The sequence below is a fragment of the Adiantum capillus-veneris genome, chromosome 1 (genome assembly GCF_014529385.1).
Source record: "Adiantum capillus-veneris isolate H3 chromosome 1, ASM1452938v2, whole genome shotgun sequence".
In the NCBI taxonomy this organism is placed as follows: domain Eukaryota; kingdom Viridiplantae; phylum Streptophyta; class Polypodiopsida; order Polypodiales; family Pteridaceae; genus Adiantum; species Adiantum capillus-veneris.
Window position 1 is genome coordinate 6,730,916 of NC_140931.1, and position 21,983 is coordinate 6,752,898.

A 21,983-nucleotide genomic window follows, 5' to 3' on the forward strand; every position below is an offset into this window, starting at 1 on the left:
GACTAAAGTACACACTCATCGCTTGTGCGCGTGCACACACACACACCCCCCTACAAATTTGTGTTTTTGTGTCACCCAATGGCCATGCTTTCTTAACCGCAGCAACTTGCGGGTCACACACTAGTTTAATAAAAGACTAAAATGAATGTTCATATACCTATATCCTGAAGTGAATGTAGTGTGCAAGTGAGGGTATGCAACTATGACCTTCCTGATCATACAAAATCAATACTTTACATCAAATTTATGCCTAACTCCCTTCTTCACTAGCAGCCCGACTCGCCAAGGAGCTATGGGTGTTGCAACAATTGGATACTCTTTAAAAGAGCCATCACACACCAAACTGAGAAGCGCTCACATAGCTTCAAGGGTTTGCAATATGTGCTACAACCTCTGCAAATTTTAAAAATTGGCCAATATTTGCAAGCATTAGTTCGTGTTATGGATTGACAATGGACAATCAAAACACTAGTTGCCTCAATGCCCACAAGCTTATCCACAAGTAGCTACCAATTGTAGCGCTCAAAATGCACGCGGCTTGTTTTAGAAAGCCAAAAATGGCTTAAGGAGAGGTCCGACACCCTTATTGGCTTCACTTCTTCCATTGTCAATGGCCGCTTGCACCAGAAGCTCCCCATAGTCTAAACTCGACCATCGAGCGGGACTGGTGGTTGGTCGGTTGAGGGATGATATAATATACGAGCCTATCCCACCAGGCAACTCTGGTAACCCCACTAACCTTTTAGTTAGTGCGATGATCAATACAGAAGAAGAAGAAGAGCGAGACCTACACTCCTCTCCCAGCTATGTCATCCTTACCCGCGCGCATCCTCTTCTTCATGTCAACGATAGCTCGTCTGCTCAATCCTCGCATGCAGCAGTAAACTCAATTTTCTCCCCCCGTCGGATCTGTGATTGTGGGCAAGCGCCATGGCTCTTTGGCTTTGCTCCCAGTCTGCTCTTTGCTCTCCCCAGGTGCTCTCTCTCTCTCTCTCTCTCTCTCTCTCTCTCTCTCTCGCGCGCGCGCGCGCACACACACACACACACCCACCCACCCACGTACATCGCTCCAGCCTCCTTGTATGTCCGGAGACAACGACGTACACTTGTGTACTCACACACAGGGCTTTTGTGTACGCGCAGCATTCAACTCACAGTGGTACCTGTGAAGTTTATTATAAAGGATTCCCCGCGGACCCGAGTTATGGTCAGCTACACAGCTGCTGGGGGTATGGCGTATCTAGAGAAAATACTGGTGCTGAAATGTGTGGTACATGGCCACTTACGTTCATGCGACTTATTCTCATTCTGGAGAACACATGCATTATGTAAGCTATTGAGTTAGCAGAGCCAGATGCCTTTGTTTTGTCTTTTGCAAACTCAGAGCAGCCATTTTGAACTGTGAGCCTTCTACCTCACAATTGCCTGCCATGTAAATGGCAGCTTTTGTCCCTTTGTTCTTATAAAAAAATGGAAGCAATTGTCAGGTAGCTTATCCAGTTGAGCCAAATGATTGAATTGGACTCGTACTCCTTGGTCTGTCATCTGGCCAATTGACTCCAAATTCTTTGCGATAGTAGGCACACCCTCCAAAGTGTTATATGTTCCATCTTTCTCCAAGAATAGTACGGAACCAACATGTGTGACCCCATGTGTTGTGTCAATTCCGAGCTTGCCTCGAAGAAAACCGGCAAAATTTTACAAATTCTAGTGTAAATTGGCAAATGCTTCAAATTTTGGCCTGAAAAACCGGAAGAGTTTTTAAGTGTGCCCTTATTTTATTCGTACACTTAAAGGGAATTCTTGAGTTTTTTGGGTGCAGAATTTAATTATCTGTAACTAGTCCTTCACTTTATTGCGCCCAGCAAATGCTCAATCCACCTGCGCTCTGACTTTTGCTCCTTGCCTTTTCATGGAATATAACCAGGCAGTGAGTCATCAGATTAAATGTAGATTGCTACATTTAGGAAAGCTCTCTAATGTTCTCAGCATGACATATAATACCGGTTTAAGACTGCATATCCTTTGTCTGGAATAATCTAGGAAGCATGGGTTTATCGGTTATATTGATGTGGATACTTATTTGCTTAGTTGCTTGAAGTCGATGAGATCGTGTTTACAAAGATTGGATGGTTTTTGATGTCCCAGATATTGCTCGATTAACATTCTAGGTTGCTAGTTTTTTTGATAAATTATTAGGAATCAAATTATGTAGTATAGATAAGATATCTCAACCTTTTCATCAATGCTCTTTCTAGATTCATCAAGGTATTCAACTTTGCAAAATTTCAGTAAATTTTCTCTTCCTATTTTAGTTTCCGACCCGAAACCTTTTTGACAGCCTTGTTTTGTGACCAGTATAAAAAAGTTGCTCCTGGAATTTTGTAGATCTCCGATTCCATCAAAAGTCAAGCTCATTTGCGATGGATGCCGGACTTGTCAAAGCAAAAAGTAGCTTTTGATAACAGGTGGTTGAATAATCTTTCTTCAGGCAATGGCCAACTGGCTGGAGAGCGGGTTCGTCCCATGGCATTTAATGGTTCTAACAGCATGTCAAAGATGAAGAGAAGCAGAACAGCGGTCTCTGCTTCAAGTAAGTGCAATCAGTGTAATGAGTGGTATTGCTAGCTTTGAATGTGTTTCGCTGGCCCTTAAAAGCTGGTGCGCTTTAAGCTTGGGTCTTCTGTGGTTGCTTTTGGATGTAGAGGGTTTGGTTTGAGAGTGGAAGCTTGGTAATTTGTGCAGTGCCTTCTCTTGCGCCGGCAGCAGTGCAGGTTGCAAGCAGGCTATTTACGTTCGGAACTGCGTTTGTAGTGCCTTTCTACACAGTGATGATACTTGCCCCACACGCGACATGGGTAAGTCTCAGGACAGATTTGATATATTTTGTCCTTTGAATAGAAAATAATCACTGTAAGTCTTTCATGATGAGCAGACAAAGAAGCTTGTTGAAAGCAGTGTCCCGTATGTCGTGCTGGGGGTTTTGTACGCATATCTGCTCATACTTTCTTGGTCACCAGATACGTTGCCATTAATGTTTGCGAGCAAATATTGGCTTCCTGAGGTATGGAACTTCCCCGTGCAGTTCGTTATCTTAAGATTAGTCTATAGTGGAGGGCCAAAGCTTGAGATTGCTGTTAATCCTCCCAGCTTCCTGGTATCACAAGAATGTTCTCGAGCACATTGACAGTTGCATCTGCATGGCTTCATTTGCTTGCTGTTGATCTCTTCGCCGGGAGGTGCGTGTTATGTCTTCATGTTTGCACTCTTTGCGCGAAAAAGAGACAATGTAAAGAACTTTTTCGCGATGTTGAAAAGCAGGCAAATTTATCTGGATGGCTTGCAACATGCCATTGAGACCCGCCATTCACTGACTCTCTGCCTTCTATTCTGCCCAGTTGGAATGGTGACTCATTTCATTACCAAGGTATCTGTTAAGCTTGCCGTTTCCTATCCTCTCTTCACTGTGAGCGTTTGAACATTGCGTGTCTTTGTGTAGGCTATGGTTCAGCTATATAGGAAGGCCAATTCTGGGGAGATTCCTGACATTGCTGAACTTTATTCTTGATTTGACAATACCATCTCTGTCTAATTGTATATTATCCAATTATTCTGCTGTCCAAAAGTGTGGGAGAGCTTAGTGCGCCGGTGAAGAGTGAATATGACTTTACTGGAGTGGTCTAATGGCCAGCTTACAACTTAAGCCAAGCGACAGCTAGGCTCTTGTCATAAACTTTGTACCAGTATGATTCTTGTTCAGGCAAAGCAATTGTGTGTATTTTGTTCGTGTTATGTGCTTTGCGGATGCTATTTATGAGTACACATTTAGTTATCAATACATGTGGGTGCATGTGCCTTCTACGCCCATAGGTGAAAGCACCACCACAGACTAAAGCGAAAGCGATCTGATGTCACTTGCCCCCCTAACTTGATGTCAATAAGTGCAACATATCTGAGTCGTTTCAAATAGTGGAGAGGAGAAAATTTCATGTTTGTGAATGTCGATGTGAGAACATGCTGAAGACAATTTGAAGAAATTATCTTTTGATGGTCTTTCTTCGTCCTCTTTTAGGCTTTGTTGATTTCAGTGGCGACCTCGTAGTGTTTTGTCGATGCTATGCAGTCGATTGTGATAGTCTAGTGGATGATGTTTATGAACCTGAAGCTTACACTTTCTCTATAGGTCATTCTGGGCTTGTCCTCAAGTCATTCTTGTATGAAATATTCTATGGATTTTGTAGAGCTAGAGCTCTAGTACAAGTCTGATAGTAGACATGATGCACGAGTAGATAAGAAAGTAATCTTTTCAATGTGGACAAATCCTAGCTTGTCTCATTGTAGGCAAGTAATCTGTTTCGTCTGTTCAAACATCTCAAGGGTCGCACAATATCCATGATGTGTGCTGTGCTTGTGTAAGGAGAGTGTCTAAGGTTTTTAGATGAACTAAAATTACACTACATGTGCTCCTAGTACAGGGCAACCCGGGCCTCAACAAATTTGTTTTTCCAAGAAAACGATCCTTGTCTTAGTTAATGAAACTGCCCATATGGCACAACCACCTCTACTAGAGAGGGCTACAACAATCATAAGGGGGAGACTCTCCCAATGAAAAATAACATAAGTACAATGAGGCTAAATCAAGAGATGGGAGGGGGGGAAAAGCCACACAGGTGTACGGTGTGCTACTGTACACCTTAGCACACCTTGGACCATGGTGAAGAAAGGCCCAGGGTGCTAGAGTTGAAGGAACGCCTGTGTATGCTCCCGCATGTGGTCGGAGTGCCTTGGAGTCTCTCGAACTCTCCTTTGAGAGTATGGACCAGCTCTAGCCAAAGATCATGAACAGTCTTTGTTGGTGGTATAGGGTGAGCCTCAAAGATGCGGAGGCAGCGGGCCCACCAAATGAACTAGAGTGTCAGGCCGCAGATGAGCTCCCAACACTCCTCTCTCACTGCACCACTCTTGTGGAGTAAGCTCTGTAGCAGGTTGGAGTGTGGGTCGACCGCCTTGCATCACTATCATCCTATTGGTGGAGGATAGCCCAAATTGAAGTGCCGGGCCTGTGAGTGGACCAAACAGTTGCCCCCCAAGTGTGCTGACGTGTCATGGAGAGAGCTGGCATCGATCGAAGGACACGAAGCCAAATGTGCTGCCAAAGGACAATCCCAAAGACAATGGCGTTGACTCTCCATAGGATGGTCACAAGTTGCGCATGTTGTCGAGAGACCATTATGTACAAGCCAGCTCCCAACTGTTGTAGCTCGATGTGCAACCAACCATTGGAACAAAGTGACTCGCCGCGGTTGTTTGGAGTCCCACAACCTCTCCCAAAGAGCTCATAAGAACTCAGTTGTGAGACCCTCTTGCCAATGAGTTGCTGCAGAGCGGGACGAGCCTCTCTTCGTACTGCCAGTTTGTGATGATGCCCCAGTCGAACAGTGTACTAAAAGAAAGGGACACCTGGATGGTCGACCGAGGAGAAAGAGTCCCTCCAAAACCACTCTCCAGGATCCCATTGCACTCGTGCCAGTGGGCAGCACTCCCTAGCCCACAACCTCCAATGGCCAGTCTCAAGAAATGTAGGTCAGGATCTATGACACAAGTCCTCCCATAGATGCCCACAACTCGGATCCTCTGAAAACAACACTTTGCCACCTGTGGAGCCTCTACTGAAACTCGGTGTAAGCGACCCTTACCTTGTAGCTCGAAAAACATGGAGAGTACAGTCTCTGAGCAAGTTCGAACTGTAATGTGAACCTCCAGTCCCGTGAAGGCCCCCATCCATCTGGGCGTTGTTGACTCGAGAGGTGTGAGCCACTCAGCTGGTACTGCCTCTGTCTCTGCAGGTACTCCCAGGAATGGAGCAAACTCACAGCAAAACGGTCTCCCAATCTCCTGCTCAGGCCAACTCTGCTCATCTCTGTGAAAATCTATCTGGTCGAAGGTCGCCGAGGGCTTCTAGCCTGAGGTACTCTAGCACTAAGCCGCTGAAGCAAAAACTCCTTCCGAGGCTCCTCTCATGGAAGTAATCCTCTTACAACAAACTTCCGAAGAAGGCCCTGAGAACAAGGAAGAGTGATGACCTACCAGACCACTTTGGCCCGGGCTATCCGAGTGTCACGCCTTGACCAAAGGAAGTTCCTGATCAGCCTCTCTACCTCGTTGATGCAGGAACTCGAAAAGATCTAGCAAGAAGTGATGTACCACATAGTAGCCAACAACACCCGGTTAGCCACTACAACTCTGCCTGCCAGAGAAAGTTGTGCTGAGCTCCAATTTAATAACTTTTTCCTGATGGATAGGAGGGAGCAATCTGCTGCTCAGGAGACAAGTCCAAGCCAACCTGACAACCCAAGTATCGAACTGCAGTCCTTGGGGGAATCCGTCTGAAACCCTCACCTTGCAACCAATCAGGTGTAGGAGCACTACCAACCGAGAAAGCCATTGTCTTTCTCTAGTTGATCAGTGCACCTGATGCACAACAAAGGGTCTCAAGAGCCTACTCACACCTGTGAAGGTTGGCCTCCTGGCCCTCCAAGTACAAGGTTGAGTCGTCAGCAAACTCAACATCCATTAGCTCGTCTCCTCGAATAGGAAGTGCTAAGCCACGTAGACCAACTTGTTATGAAACCAAAAATCTACTCATCGCCTCAACATAAAACAGAAAGAGGAAGGGATCAAGAGGTGTAACAGACTTGGACACTCTAAGTTGAGATTCTACTGCGAAACCACAAGAATATACTTCAAAACAGTTCACATTTCACAATTGATTCGACACTGGCTTGGCGGAGTTCCGTGCCTAGAGATATTGGCCCCAAAGATTGGCGCCCCTTTCGGTATCTCTTTTTGTATTAACCTGCAACTCAAAGTACAAGCGAGTAGTCGGGACTTACTCTCAGACTCTGCGTCCAGATGCTCTGAGAAGTGAGAGCCCAAACTACTAATATATAGATTTACAAGGGATGCTAAAAGCAGAGCGCAAAAGCTTCAAAATAAAAAACATGTTCTTTTCTCTGTCAAGCTCTCTTGAGCCTAAATAAAGCAAAAGAGCTCTCTCTCTCTCTCTCTCTCTCTCTCTCTCTCTCTCTCTCTCTCTCTCTCTCTCTCTCTCTCTCTCAAATTTGCGTAGCCAAAAATAAAGCAAAACTGTCGCAAAACGCGGACGTCCGTACAGCCTGCAATTTCACAATCTGCGCTGTGATTTTCGGACAGGCCTGCCACGTCGTCATTTCTGCAAGGTTTTTCCCGCGGGGATTGACCATGCCTAGGGGTAGTGTGTGTGTGTGTACAAAGGCCATGTCACCACAGTTTGTGACATACCCCCCTCTTGAAAGCATTATAATTGCCCTCGATTACACAAGCAAAACAGACAGAAGCCATAAACTGTCTTAGCAGACACTGATTGTTAGTACCGACGCACTAGGAACACTTCTAGCACATGTACCAATCGACAGTCACATCATAGGACATCACATGACAAATCACATTCAACATTCATTCGGATCTCAGACCATGATTTATCGGCAATGCAATTAGCAATCGCATCTAGAGCCACTCAAGACCTTATAGATGCCCGATTGACTAATCCCTATTGCAACCACGTCTATCGAGATCATTCAGACCAAAATGCTGCAGTCATTTCGTCTATCAGTTCCTGCACTTAAACAAGCCAAGAACAAATCAGTTTCATATTATCTGGAATTTCATTTCATAAAGTCATACAACAAAATACTGTCAGCTCTCAGTATCTCTGAAGCTCAAAGAGACATCAGTGACTCTAGTATTCAAAAATCGAGCCATCTGTTGACAAAGGAACGGAGTAACTCCCCTTTTGTGCAAACCCACTGAACCAGATCTCCGGCCAAGCTAAATTCGGGGTTCCATTTGGAGTAGACTATGCTAAACCAAAAGCTTCAAGGTAAAGTTTCACAATCTGAGGAGTATCTGCTAGGTCCTCCTCCTCCATCCACTTAGCATCCAATGCAGGGTAGTTCAAGAACTGCCTTCTGACTTTACCCTTATTCTTTCTGTCCTTATGTGCCAAAATCTGTTCAGGAACAAGGATCTCCTCGTTTACCTCCACTTCGGGTTGCTCATCAGGCTCCCCATCTTCTGGCACATCACCTTTAAAAGGTTTCAAGACTCACATGAAATGCATTGTGAATCCTCCAAGTGTCAGCAGGCAGTTTCAGTAGGAAGGAGACATCGTTGATCTTTTCGGAGATTTGGAAAGGTGCGTAGTATCTCATACTAAGCTTTGGAAAAAGCCTCTCCTTTCCCTTTTTCTTTCTCAGGCGTGCCTTCTCAAAATGTAAGAGCACCCAATCATTCTCCTTCAATTTCAAGTCGCGACGATGGCGATCAGCTACCTTTTTTTGTCTTTCGTGAGATTTCTGCAAAGCCTCGCGGACCTTGGCAAAAGCCGTGTCTAAGTCGCGTGTGTACTCATCAACTTCAAAATCTTATCTTTTGTGCTTAGGAAGGGTGGAACCTTTGCAACACCTTCAATAATCTCAAACGGTGCCTACCCCGTTGAAGAGTGTATCGTGTTATTGTAGGAAAATTCCACCAACGGTAGATACTTTTCCCATTGAGTCTTCTAATCCGAGATATAAGACTTCAATAAATCTAAACCACTGAATTGGCAATCTCAGATTGCACGTCAGTCTGCGGGTGGAAAGATAACGAAAACTGCAACCGCGTGCCAATGTTCTCCCAAATTGCCTTCCAAAACAAACTCGTGAATTTGGGGTCCCTTTCGGAGACAATCGTCTCAGGCATGCCATGTAATCTGAAGATCTGGGCCACAAACATTCTTGCTAAGTGATCCGGCTTGATTGTTTTCTTCACTAGAATGAAATGAACCTGCTTGTTAAATCTGCCAATAACAGTGCAGATACCATCGTGACCACTCTGTGTTCTCGGGAGATCAAAAGTGAAATCCATTGCAATACTTTCCCAGGGCGGGTGGGTATGGGCAAAGGCTGTAACAATCCCTGTGCTTTATGCCTGTCAAACTTGACCTTCTGGCATACCAAGCAACTGCGTACAAACTCGTCCACATCCTTCTTTAGTCTCGGCCAAAAGAAGTACCTCTCTACCCCTTTCAAGTTGGTAGCAATGCCGCTGCGACCCGTAAAAGGTAGACAGTGGCATTTGGTCATAATCTTTTCCTCAACGGCTGTGTAACGCACGATATGGTTTTCTTCATCAAGTAGCCATCCCAAATGGAATATACCGCTACTCTCTTCCCATCCCGTATCCGTGTAAAGATATCTGCAAAATCTCTATCTGTGGCATACTGATCGACCATATCCTCGAAGCTCCTATGATGTATCACGGAAATAGCCAGAACCAACAGTTTCCGAGACAAAGCATCTGCCACCAAATTCTTCTGTCCCTGCACATGGACAATCTAGAAGTGAAACTGTGACAAGATGTTGGCCCAAAGTTCTTGAACTTAACCAAGAACCGCCTTCGGACTTTACCTTTCTTCGTAGCCCGATGTGCCAAAATCAGTTCAGGAACAAGGGTCTCCTCGTTTTCTTCCACTTCGGGTTGCTCATCAGGCTCCCCATCATCAGGCACATCACCCTTAAAAGGTTTCAAGAGACCCACATGGAATGCATTGTGAATCCTCCAAGTATCTGGCAGTTTCAATCGGAAGGAGACATCATTTATCTTTTCAGTAATCTGGAAAGGTCCGTAGTATCGCATATTAAGCTTTGGAAAAAGCCTCTCCTTTCCCTTTTTCTTTCTTAGGCGTGCCTTCTCAAAACGTAAGAGCACCCAATCATCCTCCTTCAATTTCAAGTCGCGACGATGGCGACCCGCTGCCTTTTTCTGTCATTCTTGAGACTTCTGTAAAGTCTCGCGAACCTTGGCAAAAGCCGTATCCAAATCTCGCGAATATTCATCCGCTTTAAATATCTAATCTTTTGTGCTCAGGAAGGATGGAACCTTCGCAGCACTTTCAACAATCTCAAATGGCGTCTTCCCCGTCGAAGAGTGTATCTTGTTATTGTAGGCAAATTCCACCAAAGGCAAGTTCTTTTCCCATTGAGTCTTCTGATCCGAGATACAAGACGTCAATAAATCTAAAACCAGTGAATTGGCAATCTCAGATTGCCCGTCAGTCTGCAAGTGGAACGATGACGAGAACTGCAATCGCGTGCCAATGTTCTCCCAAATTGCGTGCCAAAACAAACTCATAAATCTGGGGTCTCTGTCGGAGACAATCGTCGCAGACGTGCCATGTAATCGGAAAATCATTGTGATCATTTTGTGTTCTTGAGAGATAAAAAATGAAATCCATTGCAATACTTTCCCAGGGGTGGGTGGGTATGGGTAAAGGTTGTAACAATCCCTGTGCCTTATGCCTGTCAAACTTGACCTTCTAGCATACTGCGCACAAACTCTTCCACATCCTTTTTGAGTCTCGGCCAAAAGAAGTATCTCTCTACTCCTTTCATGGTGGTAGCAATGCCGCGGTGACCCGTAAAAAGGTGGACAGTGGCATTCAGTCATAACCTTTTCTCTCAACGGCTGTGTAACGCACAACATGGTTTTTCTCATCAAGTAGCCTTCTCGAAGGGAGTATCCTGCTACTGTCTCCCCATCCCGTATCCGTGTGAAAATATCTGCAAAATCTGTATCTGTGGCATACTCGTCGACCATATCCTCGAAGCTCCTATGATGTATTGTGGAAAAAGCCAGAACCAACAGCTTTTGAGACAAAGCATCTGCCACCACATTCGTCTGTCCCTGCACATGGACAATCTGGAAGTGAAACTGTGACGAGATGTTTGCCCACCGCATCTGCTTTTCCGAAAGCTGCTTCTATGACAAGAAGTAGCGCAAACTCTGATGGTCTGTAAAGACAGTAAAATCCGCTCCGAGTAGGTAATGCCGCCACTGAGTAAGAGCATGGATAACCGCCAAAAGCTCTTTCTTATAAATCTGTGCTGTCATCTTCGTCCAGAGAACAATTGGCTCTCGTAAGCAATGACATGGCCTTCTTGCATAAAGACCACAACCAGACTACCACCACAAGCGTCACAATATACTTCAAATGACTTCTGCGAGTCGGGCAAAGTCAAATCTGGTCCTGTAGTCAATTTCTTGTCTGAAAGGCAGTCACCTCTGTGGATCCCCACGAGAAAGGGACTCCTTTCTGTATCAAGATATGCAAAGGGGAAGCAACCTTTGCAAACTTTCGTATGAACGGCCTTTAGTACGAACACATCTTCAAATTGGGCCAATCACACATAGTCTCTATCTTGGCCAAATCCACTTGCACTCCTGCTGCTGGTGAGACAAAGTGTCCCAAAAAGTCTCTGAAGCAGATGATCTCTGTGTTCTGCCTCATTCTTGGAGAAACAATGATATCATCAAAGAAAGTGCCAACAAATAGCATGTACTCTCGAAAAATCCCGTCCTTCATCCGGTTAAATGTCGCAGGAGCATTGGTTAAGCCAAAAGGCATCACCAAAAACTCAAATAATCCAAAAAGTAGTCCGGAAGGCTGTCTTGTAGACGTCCCCCGTCGCGATTCGGATATGATGATATCCACTCTTCAGATCAATCCTGCTAAAGCACGAGGATCCCTGTAACCTATCGAGTATATCATCGATCCTAGGAATCGGAAATCTGTTCTTGATGGTGATTTTGTTGAGAGCTCTATAATCGATGCACATTCTCCAAGATCCGTCTTTCTTCAAATCGAGCAGTAATGGAGAGCAGTACGGTGAAGTACTAGGCTAGACAAGACCCTTTTCCAAGAGGTCTTTCACTTGGTTCATAATCTTTTCAGTATGTACTCGGCTCACACCGTAAGGTGGCCGGTTCGGTGACGTGCTTCCAGGTATCTGGTCAATGGTCTGATCTTCAGGCCCTCTAAAAAGCAATCAGCATGAGCGTGGAGAAAAATCTTGGCGTTCTTTTGATCAGGTCAAACCATATTCAACCTTTATCCATTGTTCAGCTCTCTCCCAAAAGAATGAGTAAAGAAATTGAAGTTCATCAAGTACAATTCTCTGAGCCCTTCATTTATAAAAGTCACTTTCTCGACCCAGTAGTCAACCACAGCGTAATTCTTGTGGTACCAAGGGATCCTGAGTAGAACGTCACTCGCGTGCCGTGAACACCCTTGTCATTGCAAACGAAGTTTGCCAATGCTCGGTGTAGTGGAAACATCCCATCCGGGTGCCAGTCGAATTACCTCCGCTCGTGGCGTCAGTCTGTCGGGCGTTATTCCAAATCGAGCCGCCAATTCCTAGTGAAAAGAAATTGGCCTTGGCTCCTTCAAAAGAGCTTCTTGATCCTTCACTTTGCCCCAAAAGCGGCAAAGTTTGTACTTTCATTCATTAGATTCGGTGCAGGTCCCACGCCATGTGGTACCAGTTCTGCTTTTCTATCTGCCTTTTCTGCCACGTTCCTCAGCTGCTCCCGAACTCTCAGGCCTGTTGTCGTCTTTATCATTCTGTTCTTTCTGTGCCTTTTTAGGGCACTTCGCGGAGATATGTCCATGTTCCCTACATCCAAAGCACTTCCCCTCTCTGATGAAGCGAGCTCTCTCCTCAGGAGTAAGCTTGGGTCGTGGATCCTTTTTCTCCGGATTGCCCTTTTTCTTTCTACTTTCATTCCCAGAAGTCTGCTCGGCTCGTTGTGTCATGGCCTCATCTGTGGGGTAGGTCAGACTGCCAGAGTGAATGGCAAAGCCCCGCTTTGCATGACTCATCAACTCCCGAATAGAAGCTGACTTTTGTCCCAAGCAGTGATCCCGGATCTCTGTAGGTTGACCCAAGGTAAACCTCTCAACCTGTTCTCTGAACGAGATCTTCTTGAATAAAGAGGCGGGTAGAAAAGAGCTCCAGAATCTTTCACAGTAAGCATTGATTGTCTTTCTTGGTCATCCAAAGATGGTTCCAAGCAGCTCGTATATCTCGTTCATATTCTTGTGTCAACCAAGAAGAAATAAAAAGCTTCTTAAACTTCAGCCATTTAACTGGCGCCGTCTTGTTTAAAAGAAGGGTGGACCACCAAGTAAGAGCATTCCCCTTAAAGTAAGAGGCAGCTCTCTGAATCTTGGAGTGCTCTGAATAGCGTCCTCCCGCGAAAGCGATATCAAACTGCTGTATAAAAGACAAAGCCTTCGAAGCATCTGAGTATCCTGAAAAACTATCAAACTTGACCGAGTGGCCACCTTCCTTAAACTCTCGGACTTTCTTGCTTTTATCTTCGAGAAAGTCATACTGATTGGCTTTGTAAAAATTCTTCTTGTTCGCATAAAAGTTTTCGTCATCGGAATCTGAGCTATCTGTAGACGAGTCCTCAGTAGAACTGTCAGTCTCTAGGCGAGATTTAGCCTTCTTTGCCTTTTTCTTGCCCTTTCCGAAGCTTTGTTTCTTGCTTCGCTTTTTACCTTTTTTGTCTTCTTCGCTCGAATATGAAGAGCTAGAAGAACTGTCAGAAGAAGAAGAAAAAGAAGAAGAACTGGGTACTCCTTCAAATCGAACACTCTTCTTCTGTTTCTTTGCCTTGTCGAATGTCGACTGACGACCCAAATATCCCGGGAATTCAGTGCCTTTCTTCTGCTTTTTGCCGTGCTTTTTGGCTTTCTTTCGCGCGTCAAAAAGCTGAGCAATCCGTGCATCAACCACCTCTTGTAATTCCTTCTCTGAATACTGTGTGTGATCAGAAGGTTTCTTGAGAGTGGGTTTTAGGGGTGGTGTAGTGGTTTTCTGCCACTGCGTATGCACTTCTTGAAAAAAGTCTCACTCATATTTTGCCAATTTCGGATCCTTCGCAAAACTGAGCATCATCTTTGTTGCATCGCCGATCAATTGACGACGCTTCATCTCTCTTTGCTCCGCATGAGTAGGCCGAGGCGGGCCATACTCTCTGCCGGAATCTTCGTTGTGATCCCTGCCCGCATCTCTAGATGCAGAGGGAGTCGACCGATCCTTGCGTGAAGCCATAGGTGCCGCAGAAAAAAAATTGGGGATCGGATTTCCCGTAGAAGAGAAATCGGCCGTGCTCTGATACCACTGTAACAGACTTGGGCATTCCAAGTCAAGAATCAATCGCGACAACACCAAATAACCACTTCAAAACAATTCACAGATCACAATAGATTTGCACTGGCCCGACGGAGTTCCGTGCCTAGAGATATTGGCCCCAACGACTGGTGCCCCTTTCGGTATTTCTTTATGTATTAAATCAATGTCAAAGTACAAAGAGCGGTTAGGGTTTCACTCTCAGACTCTGCGTCCAGATGCTTTACAGAGTGAGCCCTAAACCGTGTATATAAAGATTACAAGGGATGCCCAAAAACAGAGGCCCAAAAGCTTTCAGTTCAAAAGCAGTTTCTCTCTCTCTCTCTCTCTCTCTCTCTCTCTCTCTCTCTCTCTCTCAATGAGAGAAAAATAAAGCAAAGCGTAGCCCAAAAGCTGGGATTTGCGTCGCTTAAATTTTTATTTTTTTTTCACCTCCATGATTTCCGAAAATATCCGTACATTGCAGCCGCGTGGCATGGCCGCCTACTTTTAGGGTTTCTTGCCATTTTAGGGTTTTAGCTAGCAGTTAGGATTAGGGTTTCCAGAAATTAGGATTTTTGCAAAATTAGGGTTTCTGGTAGAAATTAGGGTTTGCAAGAATTTTAGGGTTTTTGGCAGAAATTAGGGTTTCTGCTGTCGTAGCCACGTCATCACTTTGTGACATCCATCATCCGGTTAAATGTGGCAGGAGCATTGGTTAAGCAAAGGCATCACCAAAAACTCAAGTAACCCAAAAGTCGTCCAAAAGGCTGTCTTGTAGACGTCTCCCGTTGCAATTTGGATCTGATGATATCCACTTTTCAAGTCGATCCTGCTAAAGCACGAGGATCCCTAAACTCAGTCAAGTATATCATCGATTCTAGGAATCGGAAATCTGTTCTTGATGGTGATTTTGTTGAGAGCTCTATAATCGATGCACATTCTCTAAGATCAGTCTTTCTTCAAACCCAACAACACTGGAGAGAAGTACGGTGAAGTACTAGGCTGGACAAGACCCTTTTCCAAGAGGTTTTTCACTTGGTTCATAATCTCTTCATTCTGGGCTCGGCTCACACGATAAGGTGGCCGGTTCGGTGGTGTGCTTCCAGGTATCAGATCAATGGTATGATCTTCAGGACAAGTGGGTGGTAACTTGCCTGGCAAGCCCTCTGAGAAGCAATCGGCATGAGAGTGGAGAAAATCTTGGCATTCTTTATCAAGTTCATACATATTTGTCCTATCCTCGTCACTCAACTCTTTCAAAAAGATCGAGTAAACAAACAGACTGGATTTCATTAATTTAGAAATGGCCGAAGCCGATACAATAGGGACAGACTCGCCCTTAAGTTTTATATCGAGTACAATGGTTTTGCCCTTCTCTGTGGTCAATGTCGCTTTCCTCGCCCGATAGTCGACCACGGTGTTGTTCTTGTGGTACCAGGGAATTCCCAAGAGGACATCACAACCTTCCAAAGGAATTTTGTAAAAGTCCTCATGCCCCAAATACCCCTGAAATGCAATCGAAGTTTGCCAATGACAGGTGTAATGGCTATGTCCCTGCCGGGTGCCGCTAGAACTGCCTCTGCAAGTGGTCCCATCTGATCGGGAGCGATCTCGAGCCGTGCCGTCAATTCTGGTGAAATGAAGTTGGCCTTGGCTCCTCCATCAAAGAAGATCAAGGCTTCTTGGTCTTTCACTTTGCCTCAAGCTCGGAAAAGTTCTGTACTCTCGTCCATCGTGCTGGGATTGTACCCACGCAATCTAGAACCAATCCTGTTTTCATCTTGCCTTTTCTTCCACGGTTCTTAGCTGCTCTTGAACTCTCAGGCCTTTCGTCTTCCTTGTCAGTCTGTTCTTTCTGTGCCTTTTTAGGGCACTTCACGGAGATATGCCCAGTTTCCCCACATCCAAAGCACTTCCCCTCAATGTAGAGAGCCCCCTCTTGAGGAGTAAGCATGGGTCCCGCATCTTTGTCTTTCTGTTCTGGGTTGCTCTTTCTCTTTCTACTTCTATTTTTCGAAGTCTATTTAGCTCTTTGGGTAATGATCCTATTTGTGGGGTAGGTCAGGCTGCCAGAGTGAATGGCAAAACCCCGTTTAGCATGACTCATCAAGTCTTGAATGTAAGCTGACTTTGTTCTAAGCAGTGATCTCGGATCTCTGTAGGAGGAGCCAAGGTAAACCGCTCAATCTGTTCCTTGAATGAGATCTTCTTAAATGAAGAGGCGGGTAGAAAAGAGCTCCAGAATTTCTCGCAATAAGCGTCCACTGTATCCTTCTTGGTCATCCGAAGATGGTTCCAAGCAATTCGTATGTCGCGTTCATACTCTCGAGTCAGACCTGAAGAAATAAAAAGCCTCTTGAATTTCAGCCATTTAATTGGCGCTGTCTTGTTTAATAGAAGCGTGGACCACCAAGTTTGAGCATTCCCCTTAAAGTAAGAGGCAGCCCTCCGAATCTTAGAGTGCTCTGAGTAACGCCCTCCTGAGAAAGCTATGTCAAACTGTTGTATAAAAAACGAAGCTTTCGAAGCATCTCTATAACCGGAAAACGTGTCAAATTTAATTGATTGTACACCTTCCTTAAACTCTCAGACTTTCTTGCTTTTGTCTTCCAGAAAGTCATACTGGTTGGCTTTATAAAAATTCTTCTTCTTTGCATAAAAGATGTTGTCCTTAGAGTCCGAACTATCTGAAGACGAGTCCTCTGTAGAACTGTCAACCACGGGGCGAGATTTAGGTTTCTTTGCCTTTTTCTTGCCCTTCCCGAAGCTTTGCTTTTTGCTTCGCTTTTTGCCTTTTCTGTCTTCTTCGCTTGAGTCAGATGAGCTAGAAGAACTGTAAGAAGAAGAAGAAGAAGAAGAAGAAGAAGAAGAAGAAGAAGAAGAACTGGGTACCCCTTCAAATGGAACACGCTTTTTCTGCTTTCTTGCCTTTTCAAATGTAGACTAACAACCCAAATAACCTGGGAAGTCAGTGCCTTTCTTTTGCTTTTTGTCGTGCTTTTTAGCTTTGTTCTGCGCATCAAAAAGCTGAGCAATTTGTGCATCAACCACCTCTTCTAATTCTTGCTCTGTTTACATCCTTGGAGTAGGAGGTTCCTTTGGGCCGATTTGAGGGGTGGCTCTGTGGTCTACCGCCACTACGCATGCATCTCATTGAAAGAGGTCTCACTCATATATTTTGCAAATTTCGGGTCCTTCGCAAAATTGAGCATCATCTTTGTTGCATCGTCGATCAATCGTTGAAGCTCCATCTCTTCGAGTTCCGCCTGAGTAGGCCTAGGTGGGCCGTACTCCTCGCGTGAATCTTCGTTGTGATCTCTTCTCGCATCGTCAGATGCAGAGGAAGTCGACTAATCTTTGCCTGAAGCCATATGTGCCACGGAAAAAAAAAGGGATCAGATTTCCCGTAGAAGAGAAATCGGCCGTGCTTTGATACCACTCTAACAGACTTGGACACTCTAAGTCAAGATTCTACTGCGACACCACAAGAATATACCTCAAAACAGTTTACAGTTCACAATTGATTCGACACTGGCCCGTCGGAGTTCTGTGCCTAGAGATATTGGCCCCAAAGACTGGCGCCCCTTTCGGTATTTCTTTTTGTATTAATCTGCAACTCAAAGTACAAGCGAGTAGTCAGGACTCACTCTCAGACTTTGCGTCCAGATGCTCTGAGAAGTGAGAGCCCAAACTACTAATATCCCACTAATATATAGATTTACAAAAGATGCTAAAAGCAGAGCCCAAAAGGTTCAAAATCAAAAGCATGTTCTTTTCTCTCTCGAGCTCTCTTGAGCCTAAATAAAGCAAAAGCAAAAGAGCTCTCTCTCTCTCTCTCTCTCTCTCTCTCTCTCTCTCTCTCTCTCAAATTTGCGTAGCCAAAAATAAAGCAAAACTACCGCAAATTCCGCCGCAAACCGCGGACGTCCATACAGCTTGCAATTCCGCAATCTGCGCCGTGATTTTCGGACAGACTTGCCACATCATCATTTCTATAGGGTTTTTCCCGCAAGGATTGTCCATGCCTAGGGGTAGTGTGTGTGTGTACAAAGGCCACATCACAAGTTTGTGACAAGAGGGCAACACTATCTAACCGAACGTGTGAGCATGGAACGATCTCCTCTGCCACCTGACAAAAGTACTTGACTGTGTGCCCGTCTTAAAGAGCTGACACACCTTTGATCTTGGCATCTGATAAGCCCATCCTGCGTAGAGTGCCCTCCAAGAAGTCCCGATCAACTCTATCGTAAGCCTTCTCAAAATCGAGAAGAAGTATCATCAGATCCTCAACACAGAGGCGTACGAGGGCAGATGCCACCTAGAAAATAAAGATGTTGTCAAGGATACTACGCTCCTTGACAAAACCTGTCTGTGTCCCATGTATGATGCTCTCTAGAAGTGATTGAATCCTCAAACTCAGAGCCTTGGCAAGAATTTTGTAGGCTGAGTTGAGGATGGTGATGGGCCGCCACTGTCGAATCTCATCCAAGGAGCCACCCTCCTTGGGAATGAGGTAAATCAGGCCCTCACTCATGCTGTCAGGCATCTCTCCGGTGTGTAGGATGTAGTGAAAAACGTTGCAGAGATCTGAGCCAAGCAAATCCCGGTACTCTATGTCACGTGACACATCCAACCCTATGTGTCCGTGGACAAGCTACAGCATGATCAGGGTTCAGTCAGTCCAGTCAGTTTAGATTTAGAAGTGATCTGGCACTTTTGTGAGTCTATTCGTAGACCGTGCATGCCCAGGCACTTAGTGTAGATGCATATCCTCTGGTTGCACACAGCATGATCATCAATATTCCCATCACAATCCATTAGAATCGGTTAGGGGAATTTTCCAGTGATTTTAGCCTATCTTCCCTATTTTTGACATTTTTCACTTATTAATTTAAGTGACTTCCCAACAAAAGTAGGTAGGGCAATTTGGGTAAGTTAATAGCAAACCCAAGTTAGCACTCAATGGCAGAAGAGGCAGCAGGAGCTCCACGCTCAACAAGCAACTTCTCAATAGACCCCCGCCCCCCCCAAGGAGATCTAGCGTTTTGCAGATCCAGCATCACCTAGTGTTTTTGCACAACATCCCCTACACCTTGGCGTTTTCAGCAATCCTCTCATCGCCAACAGTACCCCTCACCTAGCGTTTGCAAACACCAGCTTTGCTAGCGTTTTTGGTCATCAGATCCTATAGCGTTTTTGGATTTCAGTCCCAGCTTTGCATTGTTTTCATCGCCATTAGAAGGCTGCAATTTCAGCAGCGTTTTCAGCCACAGATCACAGTAGCCATCAGCGTTTTTGTCAAGAAGATTCAGCCCCGAAAAACGCAGCCAAACTTGCGTTTTCAGCCCCCCAAAATAGCCCCAGATTCAGCAGATTTTCAGCAGTTAGATCCACCCCCAATTCAGCCCGCATTGTCGTCCTCGCCATAACAGTCGCCATCGTCGACATAGCCTAGACTTGCATCAATCACTTGCATTCATTTGTACCAGATTGTGCAATCATAAGTAGACCACTCTCGCCGACGAGAGTGGGGCCTTCGGAGGGGGGTTTTACAACGTCTCTGGTGTCGTATCTCTCTTCTCTCTATCTCTCAACCTCATTCACTTGCACGCACAGTGTCCGGTCTCTTTGTTCGTCGTGATCATAGCACTCTCCATTAAGAACGGAAGGCTCTCCCTTCCATAAGAACTAAAAGGAACCTTGAGAAAATATGGATCACTCATCTTGAGAAAGAACAACATTCATTCCGCTGCACCTTACACTTTAAGAAAAAGCTGGGAGTCAAACCATCCTCACCTGGACAGCTACCATGGGGAAGTGTTCTGAGGGCCTCATGGAGCTCCTCTAACTGAAGAGGCACCTCAAGCCTTTGGCGTATCTCCTGAGTCACAAGACAAGGCATCTGTGCCCACACATGCTGTCTGCATGCATCCTGACGCTTTGACTGAGGCTCTGTTTGACAGCAGTTCACGGTAAAAGTCGGTAGCATCTGCACGCATATCCTCTGGCTCTGAAGCTACTGACCCGTCAGGCCTCCTCAACTCGCTGACCCTGACATGTCCATGTCGGGGCTCCACTGTCTCAAAGAAATCCCCTGTCACTCTGTCACCCACTTGAGTCCACTAAGATGCCTGTCGATGAAAAGAAAACTCCTGGCGCCTCTCCTATGTGCTGTCAAGCTTTTGACGAGCCTGCTGCAACTGCTCCTCCAACCAAGGACTGTCTGGATGCTACTCCCGCAGCCTCTGCAAGGAAGCAACGTTGTAGCCAGGCGGGTTGTAAACTCCTGGAGAAATAAGCCACTCTGTCAGCTATAGACTCCTGCATGTCTAAGCCCTCTGTCCAAATAGCCACCACTCGCTCTTTGAGCGCAAAGTCCAGCAAGACCCTCTCAGGGATGCGAAGCATTGTGCTCCCCCTCCTCTGTCTATCTGTCACTGTGAGGATCACTGGTGCATGGTCCGAAAAAGAAGTCCCAGCCAGAATGCAAACTGACCCACCCAAGTCACAGAAGTGGTCACTAGTGTAGAAGCAATCTATTCGAGATAGATTCACTCCTTCGACTCTACGGTCCGAACGAGAGAAGTCCAGGCTGTCTGAGGGCCTCACAGAGCTAGAATGCTGCCACACATTTGAAACCCACAGAGTCATACATAACCTCTCCCAAGCTGCCAACTCAATTCCATGCACAGTAGTATGGCTACCTCCAATCTTGTCAGAGGGTCCTCCAACATGTTGAAATCACCTCCAATGCACCATTGCTCTTCCTGCGGCGGTAGAGACTCTACAATGTGAGACCAAAACTTTGCACGTGCACTTGCCACATTGGGTGCATAGATGTTCAGGAAGCCCATGAGGCAACCCTGAACCTGTATAGTAATCCACTGAGCCCTGCCCGGCACAATAATCCCTCTGCCCACAATGGCCTACTGCAAAGAATCCGCTATAGTCATACATACCCCACCCTGGATGCCTCCAGGTCCAAATGCAGCGGACCAAAACGTCTCATAGCGACCACGCAACATCTGACCACACCGTCTAATGCGGATCTCATAAAGATGATGTTCTTGTAGCATAAGAATGTCAATCTCACCATGCACAAGGCATCTCTAAAGCTCCTAACGCGGTCGACCCCTTTGACGCTGAAAATGGGGCCCTGCTAATCCCTGCACATTCCATGAGATGATCCTCATGGAGTCAGTGGGAGAAAGATGCTGCTACAACAGCCAACCTCGCTATCTTTGAGGCCAGTTTGGATGGGGAGTAATCCGCATCCGAACGACCTCTAGACAAGCGCGAAAAAAGTGACTGTCCCACTCAGGCCCAAGCCGAGCATGCAGCCTGAAGGGCTACATCCTCTGTCCAAGAATCCTCATGTACAAATACATAACAAGGAGGTCTCTGAGTATCATCAAACAAATGCACCACAATGTGCCTGCAACCCACTGTATCCGGAGGCATCACGCTGAACTTGGCAAGAGGCCAAAGTGTCTGCACTAGATTAGTCACCTCTAAGTCCCCTGTGTAGTGTGAGAACTCAGTAGCCTGAGTCTGGGAGCCAGTCAAGAACTGTGTGCTCAGTCCACTCTATGAGATTCCTACTGCAGAGCGGAAAGGAGAAACCCACCGCTGTGTTGTCCAAAGCCTCAATGCCTCTAGTTGCAAGAAAGAGGACGTAGACTCGAAAGCAAGCCTCCTCCAGGTCACGAGAAGAGTCACCCAGAAACCGTGTGAAATTGTAGTTGAAGAAGTCCGAGCATCTGCGAATGTCAAAGCTAGGCAAACCTTTAAGGACTGCTGCAAAAGGAGAAGTCTGCACCAAAAAAGGCGGCCTCAAGTGGGGTTGTCCCTCCCGAGCCTCATGGCTCGTAGCAAAAGCACTACTAAGAGATTGCCTCGCGGTAGATGCGTGACCAGTCCCCTGCGTCTGAGGAGGAGTGGTGG

General features: G+C 45.8%; 1 protein-coding gene across 2 annotated transcripts; it reads left to right on the forward strand.

Moving 5' to 3' along the window:
• The first annotated feature begins 673 nt into the window (after positions 1–673).
• On the forward strand, positions 674–3,792 carry ABA4 (abscisic acid (aba)-deficient 4). Of its 2 annotated transcripts, none has more exons than XM_086513782.1 (7): positions 674–975; positions 2,359–2,593; positions 2,746–2,858; positions 2,936–3,064; positions 3,151–3,239; positions 3,322–3,427; positions 3,500–3,792. In XM_086513782.1, the coding sequence occupies exons 2-7, from the start codon at positions 2,428–2,430 to the stop codon at positions 3,566–3,568; spliced, it is 672 nt and encodes a 223-aa protein (XP_086369908.1). In that variant the 5' UTR covers positions 674–975; positions 2,359–2,427; the 3' UTR covers positions 3,569–3,792. The 2 variants fall into 2 exon arrangements, with proteins under 2 accessions (XP_086369908.1, XP_086369906.1); XM_086513780.1 differs by having other exon boundaries at positions 678–975; positions 2,389–2,593.
• Positions 3,793–21,983: the final 18,191 nt, after the last annotated feature.

Excerpts from the sequence above, each read along its gene's own strand:
- ABA4 (XM_086513780.1), top strand. The coding sequence starts at position 931 with ATGGCTCTTTGGCTTTGCTCCCAGTCTGCTCTTTGCTCTCCCCAG. Across the intron at positions 2,859-2,935 it reads TTGCCCCACACGCGACATGG|ACAAAGAAGCTTGTTGAAAG; the intron begins GTAAGTCTCAGG and ends CATGATGAGCAG. Across the intron at positions 3,065-3,150 it reads GCAAATATTGGCTTCCTGAG|CTTCCTGGTATCACAAGAAT; the intron begins GTATGGAACTTC and ends TAATCCTCCCAG.